At 60.1% G+C, this 9,379-nt stretch overlaps 1 protein-coding gene across 1 annotated transcript; it reads right to left on the bottom strand.

Annotated features, from left to right (window-relative positions):
• Window positions 1-6,978: 6,978 nt before the first annotated feature.
• Window positions 6,979-8,823, bottom strand: FGF4 (fibroblast growth factor 4). Its single transcript, XM_059159033.1, has 3 exons — window positions 8,484-8,823; window positions 7,822-7,925; window positions 6,979-7,254 (listed from the first exon to the last, which is right to left on the bottom strand). Exons 1-3 carry the CDS (start codon window positions 8,821-8,823, stop codon window positions 7,078-7,080), a joined length of 621 nt encoding a protein of 206 aa, XP_059015016.1. The 3' UTR covers window positions 6,979-7,077.
• Window positions 8,824-9,379: the final 556 nt, after the last annotated feature.

The raw sequence follows: 9,379 nt of genomic DNA on the forward strand, positions 1-9,379 counted from the left end.
AGGCGTTCCACATCGCTAATCCTCAGGGAAACGCAAATCAACACCACAATGAGGTCCCACACCCGTCGGGACGGGGGGGGGGGGGGGGGGGGGGGGCTGCGGTCAGGGAGAGGGGAAGAACCTCAGGGAGCATGTGGGGACATTGGAGCCCTGCGCCCCGTCGGTGTGAAGAGAAGATGGAGCCGCGCGGGGAGACGCTATAGGACAGTTCCTGCCAAAGTTACAACTAGGATTACGCGGGGATCCCGCAACTCTGCTTCTGGGGCTTATCCCCAGAAGGATTAAGAGCAGGACCCCGAAGAGACGTGTGCACACCCACGTTCACGGCAGCCTTGTTCACAACTGCTAGAAGGTAGAAGCCACCTGCCTGTCCCTTGGTGTTGGCATGTGTAAGCCGAACGTGCTTGGTCCCCACAACAGGATGTCATCCCGCCTTCGGAAGGCAGGCTGCTGTGGGGAGAACCTGCTGGAACACGGAGGGACCTTGACGTTGCGCTGAGTGCGACGCGCCCGACAGACACCGAAGGACCCACCCTGTGGGATTCCCCAGAGTCGTCCGGTTCATAGACACAGAAAGTAGGGCAGTGGGTGGCAGGGGCTGGGGGAAGAGGAACAGAGTTTTGGTGTAAAAGATGAAAAAGTGGTGCAGGTGGAAGCTGGTGATGGTGGCCCAACGGAGGGCAAGTGTTAACAACAGCGCCGAACGCTCCTGCTTAAAAATGGTTCGGATGGTGGGGAGAGAGGCTGAGAGAGAAGGAGACGCAGACTCCCTGACGTGCAGGACCCCCAGACCGCGACGGAGCCGAGGATGGAGCTGCCCCGAACGGGTAGACTTGTGTTTCCTTTTACAATAAAAATAAAGGGGAGGGGCTCGCGGCGAGCAGGTGAGTGAGGAAGCTGGTTCTGAATACGATCTTTGTTCTTTACTCTGATTGGCTTTATTAGCGATTCTCGGATCCCGCAGCAACCCATCACACATGTAGGGGGGCACTCCCTGGGTGCGGTCTACGCCGGCAGACACCGACTCCGGGAAGTTCTCCTTCCGTGAGCCCCGCCGTCGGCTCCTTGACTGGCGGGCTCCTGCTTCTGCTCTCTGGGTCAGCGGGGGCTGGTGTGTGACCTTGACCCTTAGAGAACACGCGGTGAACTTTGCCTGCTGCGAGGGCAGGACAGGCTCCTCAGATGTGCCTGTGTGAGCACCTGGTAGGACGAGGCCAGTGCTGGGTCCTGGGGATCCGGGAACCCTGCGCAAACCCTGCCGGCTCCAAGCACCTCCTGCCTCCTTGGATAACCCCGGAGAGTTAGGAAGAACTGCTGGGTGTGGTGGATGCTGGTGGCCCCCACCCAGATCCCCTGGCCAGGGGCCTTCATTTCCCAGCGGTTAATGGCCAGGTCCCCATGCTCTACCCCCTGACCTTTCCTGGAAAGAAGCTGCCTGGCCTGGAAGTGCCTGGAAGGATCCGCTGGCCCTTTGGGGCAACCTGCAGGCGGGGCCTGACCAGTAAGGCCGTACAGAAGCAGCGACCCCAGGCTTTCAGGTGGGACGGCCCTAGCATGCCGCTCACACCCCAGACCCTGCTGCAATCACATCTGTCTCCCTTTCTCCAGGCCCTGCTCTGATGCCCTAAAGCTCTTCCTCGGTAACCCTCTTGCTTAGGAATCCCCATCTCAGGCTTGGCTTCTGGGGATGTTGACTGAAGGCACCAGGGAGCCTGTGATGGGAAGACGAGGCTGTTTGGGATGGGGCCGGGGTGGGCGGGGCGGTGACCAGAACAATGTCTGCCGAGGGACCAGCCTAGCTAATCTGAGTCAGGGCCTCGGGTACCCCAGGCTCTCGACCTTCCAAAAAATCGACACGGGTTCATTCTTTGGTCCTTATGGCCGATGACCCTTGAGTTGTGATTTCAACCTGGTGTCCTGGGTGGTTTGGTGCCCCCTCGCCCCTTCCCCCAAACTCATGTCCCCCCAGAATCTGGGAATGGAGCAGTTTTGAAATAGGGTCTTTGCAAACGTAATTATCGGGTCCTCACGGCGTAGGGTGGGCCCTAAACCCACCACCGTGGTTCTGTAAGATGAAGGAACTTCAGAGACACAGGGAGGCCGTGGCGTGGAGAGACAGAGAAACAGATTTCAGAGCCAATGAGGGGAGACCCACTCTGTGCAGGGAGGGACCTTGGGCAGTGGGAGCAGGGGAGGGCGACCCTGGGGTCCGCCTCTGTTTCGGGACAGGAGGATGGATTTGGATATTCTAGGGGGTGGACATGTGGAGGCTGAGAGGTTCCCCGCGGGGAGGGGGCGTCCCAGTGTCCAGCAAGCGTGTCTGAGATCCCGGGTCTCTGGTGGCCTAGTCGCTGCCCAATGCAGGCCAATGGGAAGCTGCGCTCCCCACCCCGGCCCCTGCCCATGGCAGGCCCCATGTGGCCCCACACTTTTTTTTTTTTTTTTAAAGATTTTATTTATTTGACAGATCACGAGTAGGCAGAGAGGCCGCAGTGTGAGAGAGAGAGGAGGAAGCAGGCTCCCCGCTGAGCAGAGAGCCCGATGCGGGGCTCCATCCCAGGACCCTGAGATCATGACCTGAGCCGAAGGCAGAGGCTTTAACCCACGGAGCCACCCAGGCGCCCCGGCCCCACGCTTTTTGTTTGCTGTGTTTTGTTTTGTTTTCAGCAGCACGTAGGGCTCACCTTAGGAACTAAGAATAATTAGAAAGTACTGCCGATAAAGAGGAGACGCGGGAGCGGGGGAGGCCCGACCCCTCCCACTTCAGGCGGGCGTGAACCGGCGCGGGCTGCTCGGAGGAGGAGGAATCCGGAGCGTGGCCCAGCCTTCCGAGGAGCCCGGCACGCCCGCGGGAGGGCCCCTGCTCGCAGGACTCCCGCACACAGTAAAACAGATTGGGATTGGGACGTTAAGACCCTAACGACCGTCTCTCTTTGGAGATTAAGGGTAACAAAAGGCAGCGGTTAGTGTTTGTTGTGCTCAGAGCAGTCACGGGGCTGGTCCAAGGTCGCCCAGCTGGGAGGCTGTGGGCCTGAGGCTGGGCCCCTGAGGAGGGCAAGTGTGCGCGGCACAGGCCGGAGGAGGAACCCCAGAGCCTGCCCTTGTCCTCAGCGTCTTTGCTTGTGGCCACAGGGGCCCTGTCCCACAGCCCTTCCTGCCACCCTACCATCGACTCTCCCATTGGGCCGTGTCCCCGGTCCCCACGACGGGCCTCTCGGGCCTCCCGAACCCTCCCGGCGCTCCGGCCATGGGGGACTCCCACATCCTGGCACCCTCCCACCCCTGCCCCCGGACTCCCACGCAGTACTTTGGCCCTGGCTGTCCCCTCGGCAGGGCATGCTTTCCCCAGAATGGCTTCCTCCCTCCGCGCCTCCAAGTCTTGGCTCAAAACCACTTCGAAGCGAGGCCACCGTGGGCCACCTGCCTCCCCACCTGACCCTCCTTCCCTTTACCTAGCCAGATGCCTCCCGGCTTCCCGTGTGGGACCACCTCCCTCTTTGTGAGGGGCGCCCTGTGGGGACCAGGACCTTCCCTCTCCTCACTGGAGCACCCCGAGCTCTAGGTACAGTGCCCGGCCCATACCAGGCGTGCGGCAGGTACGTGTTCCTGAGCGTGTCCTCTTCGTCGGCCTCCGGGCTCATTGCACTCTGGAGGCCCAGTCCGGCTGTGGGATTCTGCCCGGGCCTGGCAGGCTTTTGTCCCAGCAGCTGGATGAAGCCTTCCGTGTTGGGCTGGAGACCTTCTGGGAACCACGGGAGACAGAGAAGACCCGCCAAGCCCAGACGTCTGTCAGCGCTCCAGTCCTCACCGCCCCTGCCCCCACAAGAAATATAAGCGCCCCTATTAATTTCTCTCGGGCTGCAGGGACAGAAGGAGCACAGTGGGCACCTTGACACAACGGAAACGTAGGTGTCCCCTTTCTGGAGGCCGGGAAGCCCCAAATCCTCTGAGGCCATGAGGGTGAACCTGCTCTAGGCCGTTCTCCCGGTGACTGGCGCTTTTCAGTGTTCTCCAGCGTTCCTCCACTCGTGGGGGCGCACCCCAGCCTCCCCCCTCTCAGGACCTTCTCCCTGTACGTGAACTTTCTAGAAGTACCCCAGCCCATGGATTGAAGGCCACCCGAATGACCTCACTTTAACAGAGTTACCTCTTATTTAAAGACACTATGTCCAAACAAACTCATATTCTGGGGACTAGGGGCTCCAAAACTTTAACCTGAAACACAGCGTGCCCCTTTCTTGGGCACATCGCAGTCACGGGCATCGAAAAGAAGGTAATGATGTCTCGGACAGCAGAACAGGTACAATTAAAGATCCCGAAGTCCTGATTGCCTTTTTGGGATCTATTTGTCATGTGATGGACCTGTTCTGTTGAGGGCGAGAAATCCACATTCTAGATCCCTTAGGGTTAGGGTTTTTTTTTTGTTTTTACTGCCGTCCACACCACCTCTATCACATCCCAGGAGAGACTAGTTACACACCCGTGTTCACAAACTCATCCATGCCCTTCCTGGGACTGGCACGCTCTGGCGATTCCCGGGCAGCCCGCCCCGAGCTTTGGTGGGGGATGCTGTGCATTGGCCACACCACGAGAACAAACTGCAGGATTCCGAGTCCTTGTGAATTCTGTGACGCTCACACCCCACTAGGCTCCTGTCTTCGAGGCCACATTTGTGCGGACACGGCTGGCGGAAACTCGTCTCCCCCACCTGAAGCCAGGCCAGGCAAGGCCAAGGCCTCAAATAGACACTGGGAGGCAGGAGGGAGCCAGAGCTCGGCATTTCCAGGCAGGTTTTAACCGTGTTCAGTACCTTCCCTGGTTCTTTACATCAAGTCCAACAGGGTTCTTTTTGAACATGACAAGTGTTTCTGTTTATTCAGGTCAGGTCCATGTGCACAGCACATACATCGCGCAGGGTCGGCGCCTGTATAAAACTACAGATTCTGCAAACGGCAGAAGTACAGAAACCTGAAATCCCATCACAGCAACACGAACACTTTGCAGTATTTCAAGAGGTCCGATGACATCGCTATACGCTTCCCACGTGACTCGCTGACGAGCCACCGACGGCCCAGGGTGACCACGTTCTGCACTTAAGACATCCTGATTCCCGACCACCCGACGGGGCTCTGAGACGAGACTCGTGCCGTTGTCCCCGGCAGCTACGACTTAAATACAGGGTGAGTTCTCGAAACCCCGAAAGGCCACGCGTTCCGGCCCCATCCCCATCTCCGCGAGGCTCCTGGACCCCAGGACGCAGTTTAACACTGAAACGTTTTTATTTCACTGCACGGGCAGCAGGTTACGATGTACAGAGCCCAGCCCTCCGGCTTCACAAGCGGCTTCCTCCCTCCTCTTGGCCTCGGTTTCGGTTTCGGTTTCGGGGACAGTGTCTGAAGCCGATATTCGCATCCGAACAAAGCATTTTTAAGAAAGGAATGTGAAAGACACGATCTCCAATCAGCCTTTTCCAGTCTTGCTGTCTGGAGACTCCCATAAAGTTAATTCGGGAGGCAGTTCAGAAACATCCTAGGAGAGCATTAAAGTCTGACAAAACATTCGGAGCATGTCTGGTAGTGAGCTAAAGGTCATTTTGTATAAACGCCAGAAAGTCATTCATTAAAATTAAACGTGTGCCATCACCTCAGGACTTTTTTTAAACATCACCGGTCCTGCCCCTTTCCACCTCGGCTGCGGCGACAGGGGTTCCATTTGTAAAATATATAAAGAAAAAATATAAGGTTACTTGATGACCATACAGTGCACTCTAACAGCTGTCTGCAAATATTTTCACCATGATTATCCTTACTAAAAGTAAATCACGGGGTAAAGATAGCTCAAACGTGACAAGGTTTCAATGGGGCGCACCGACGCGATCTGCAATCCTCTTTGGCCACATTTGGAAAAAGGGCCACTTGCGATGGCCAACGCCTGCCCCGGGTCTGAGCTTTTCTGCAGATCTTGCCGGGTGAGTGGGTTAAGGGCTTTCGAGGTAGATGTGAAATCCACTTCACCGGGGAATGCGACGGAGAGAAGCAGCACCTTCCCCAAGCAAACACTGCATTCAGTGTTTTTGCACAATGACAAGGACATTTCACCGAAAATGAACAGCTAGTTCTAAAGTTCTAGTCCACATCTTCCCCAAGAACAGGGAAGCACATTTAAAAACAAAACAAAACAAAACAAAAAAACCCAGAAAACAAAACAAAAAAAACAAAATCCTATATTCTATTACTTATCAGAAATACCAGCTACCGCACGCTTGTATTTTATCACTAGGGTTTTGGTTGTGGTTGGCAAACACACCCATCGGTCCGTGACCAGCTTTCCGGCGGGCTGTCCGTGCCTTTCCGTCAGATTTACGAAATTGCTTTGTTTTTGCCTCTACCCCAGTGGCCACAGAGAACCACAGGCTGTGGCTGATCCAGAAAAGGAAAACAGGAGTTTATAAAAGTTGTCTAAGAGTCTCCCCCCCATCGGGGAGATGGAGGAAGATTGACTACAGCGAAGTTCAAAGGTCAGTCTTGGCAGATCTAAAAACAGAGGGGCAGCGGGGCACTCCCACGGTGCATTTTCGGTCCCCGGAGTAAAGCGATATGTCCCATGAACAGCAGCGGGGCACAAAGGAGCGAGGCGCTGGGGGGTGCTAGGAGCAGAGCCGGGGCAGGGAGGGTCCCCTTTGCTGGCTCGGAAGGCCTCTCCAGACACGGAGATGCTCACCACCGCCGTGCGGGGAACCCTGCAAAGCAGGGCGGAGACTGGGGTCTGATGTCACCATTTTTAAACACAGAGTAGCAGCACACTTGTGACAACTTTTTGACAAGTTAAATACAGCCAGTGGAAAGGTCTTCACCGTCTTACCCAGAAAACTCAGGGTTGGGGATTTTGGGGGTCATTTTTTGTCTTTTTTTTCCCCAGAAAAATACAAAACACACCCACAGAACCATAAATAATTTGGTGGCGATATATACACATTTAAATAATTAATTTAAATATCTTACACCTACTCTTGCATTAGACCGTCCATCTGAAGAAAGTCTCCTGACTGTCCGGGACTTGGAGGCGGGACGCTGGGAGTCACAGCCTGGGGAGAAAGTGGGTGACCTTCATGGTGGGGGACACTCGGCTCCCTTTCTTGGTCCTGCCGGTCTTGCTCAAGGCGATGAACATGCCGGGGTATCTGTAGCACTCGTAGGCGTTGTAGTTGTTGGGGAGGAGGGTCTCTTTGAACTTGCACTCCTCTGTGAAAAACGGCTGGGCGGGAGAAAGGACAGTGTCAGGTGGGGCCCCCTCCTGCCCTTCAAGGAACCCTGAGGGCCACCTGTCAGGGGCTCCTTTCTGACCCAGCCCTGCACTGGCTGAGAGGTCCCTCCTGGGATGCTGGGGTGCCAAGACCCCCACAGGCATCTAAGTGGCCAGTCCATGGCCACTGGGGCTCCAGCCACCTGCCTGGACCTGGGGGCCCAGAGAATTTCATCTACACACGACCCCCCTACAGTCTGCAGTCCTGCCTTCTGGAACCCCCCAGAAAGACGCCACAGGGAAGGGCTGCCAATGTTCCCTCTTCCTGGACTAGAAGGTGCCGCTCAGGGATGGCAAAAAGTACGCTGTTCCCGTCCTGGCTCTCCACCCCTCGTTGGGACAGGCCCCGGGTGGCCGGCACTGCCCCCGGGTACTTGTGTCCTGGGGGGAGGCGGAGCCACTTCCCTGACCCACCCCAGCAGCAGGCGGGATGCAGGCCTGGGCCGTCCTGCCCTCGCTGTCCCAGCCCAGGCGGCGGCGGCGGCGGGGGAGGGGGCTCTACCGGCCGGAGGTACTCACCGAGCCGTACAGCTTGCCCTTGCTGCTCATGGCCACGAAGAACCGGCTGGCCACGCCAAAGATGCTAACCACGCCCCGCTCCACCGGCGACAGCTCCAGCAGGCCTGGGGGCGCAGCGCGGGTCACTCCCGGGCAGGGGACCCTGGCCCATCCCACCTGTCCCGGACCCGGTCCTCCTCCTGCGAACCACCGGGACCCCAGTTTCTAGGGTGGAGGTGGACGTAAGGGGGCCCCGGAAGCCAGCCTGCGCGGGCGCGGAGGGACCGGCCTCCCGTCCCGGCCCCGCGGCGGCGGCGCCCAGTCCGGCACAGGAGAAGCCGGTCGGCTCCGCGGGCCACCCGGACCCCCGCGGGTGCCGGTTGGCCGCTCCGTTTGCCTTGTGCCCACGGGCGCAGGCGCTGGAATTCCGCACCCAAAGCCCGGGCTTCCGAAGGCTGGGAGGTGGGGCCGGTTCGGCCGGGTGCGCAAAGGCCGCCCCCCCACCCGCACTCCCGGCGCCGAGAGTGTTTGTGTCCCTGAGCCGGAGGGACCCGAACCCGAGTCCGTTCCAGTTCGCACGGCAGCCAGCAGGTGCGAGCTCGGACCTCCGTCTGTGCGCGGGGCGGAAAGGGCGGCCGCTGCCCCGCGCCCCTCGACCCCTCCGCCGGCCCCGCCCCACTCACTGTCGCTCGTGTCCGCGTGCACGCCGCCGATGCGGCCGTCGGGGAGCACCTGGAGGTGGAAGCCGATGCCCACGTTGCAGTAGAGTCGCCGCAGCCGCTTGATGCCCAGGAGATAGTCCCCCGCGCCGCTCTGGACGGCCGCCTCCTTGGGCTGCGCGGCCACCGGCAGGCGCGCCAGCGAGCGCGCCACCAGGCTCTCCCAGCGGCGCTCCAGCTCGGCCCCCAGCGTGCCGTTGGGTGCGGCGGGTGCGGCGGCGCCCCCTCGGCCGGCCCAGGGCGCCAGCACCGCCAACAGGACAGCCGGGAGCAGCGCCGCCGCGGCCGCCCCGGGCCCCGCCATCCCCGCCCTCGGGCGGTGCGCGCGGGAAGCCGCGGGGCCGAGCTGCTCCTGGGGCGGCCCGCGGGAGCGCACGACCGGGACCGGGGCCGGTGCCGGGGCCGAGGCCGGGGCAGGGAGTGCGCGGCCGGTGGAGCAGCGGGAGGCAAGGGACGGGGCCCGCAGGCGACAGCAGCTACCCGGGCTGCATGGAGGTCGGGCGGCGGGGCAGGACGCGCTACCCGGGCTGGGACCCCGCGGAGCTGTGCGCGCCTCCCTGCGCGCTGGGCCGGCGGCGATCGAGCCACTATATATAGCCGGGCGCCCCCTCCTACTCCCGCGGGGGGCCGTTCACGTTCGCCTGGGCGCCCGGGGCGCTGTGGCGCTCGCGGCTGGTCGCAGGCCGCCTGCCAATCAGGGCTGGCTGGGGGAGGGGAGGCGGCCGGGACGAGCGCCGCTAGTGCCACCTGGAGGGTCCCCGGCCCCCACCCCGGGCTTCACCGGCGCACCGACCTGTTGGTCCCGCCCCTCGCATCTTCTCCACTCCTGCCTCCCAGCCAAAGTTTTGCCTCCCGCACTT

Source organism: Mustela lutreola, chromosome 1, assembly GCF_030435805.1.
Source record: "Mustela lutreola isolate mMusLut2 chromosome 1, mMusLut2.pri, whole genome shotgun sequence".
NCBI classification, from domain to species: Eukaryota; Metazoa; Chordata; class Mammalia; order Carnivora; family Mustelidae; genus Mustela; species Mustela lutreola.

Bases quoted from the DNA above. Each gene is read 5' to 3' on its own strand.
- FGF4 (XM_059159033.1), bottom strand. From the start codon at position 8,823: ATGGCGGGGCCCGGGGCGGCCGCGGCGGCGCTGCTCCCGGCTGTCCTG. The intron at 7,926-8,483 runs GTGAGTGGGGCG...CTGCGCCCCCAG, and splicing joins GCACGCGGACACGAGCGACA to GCCTGCTGGAGCTGTCGCCG. The intron at 7,255-7,821 runs GTGAGTACCTCC...TCTCCCGCCCAG, and splicing joins AGGGCAAGCTGTACGGCTCG to CCGTTTTTCACAGAGGAGTG.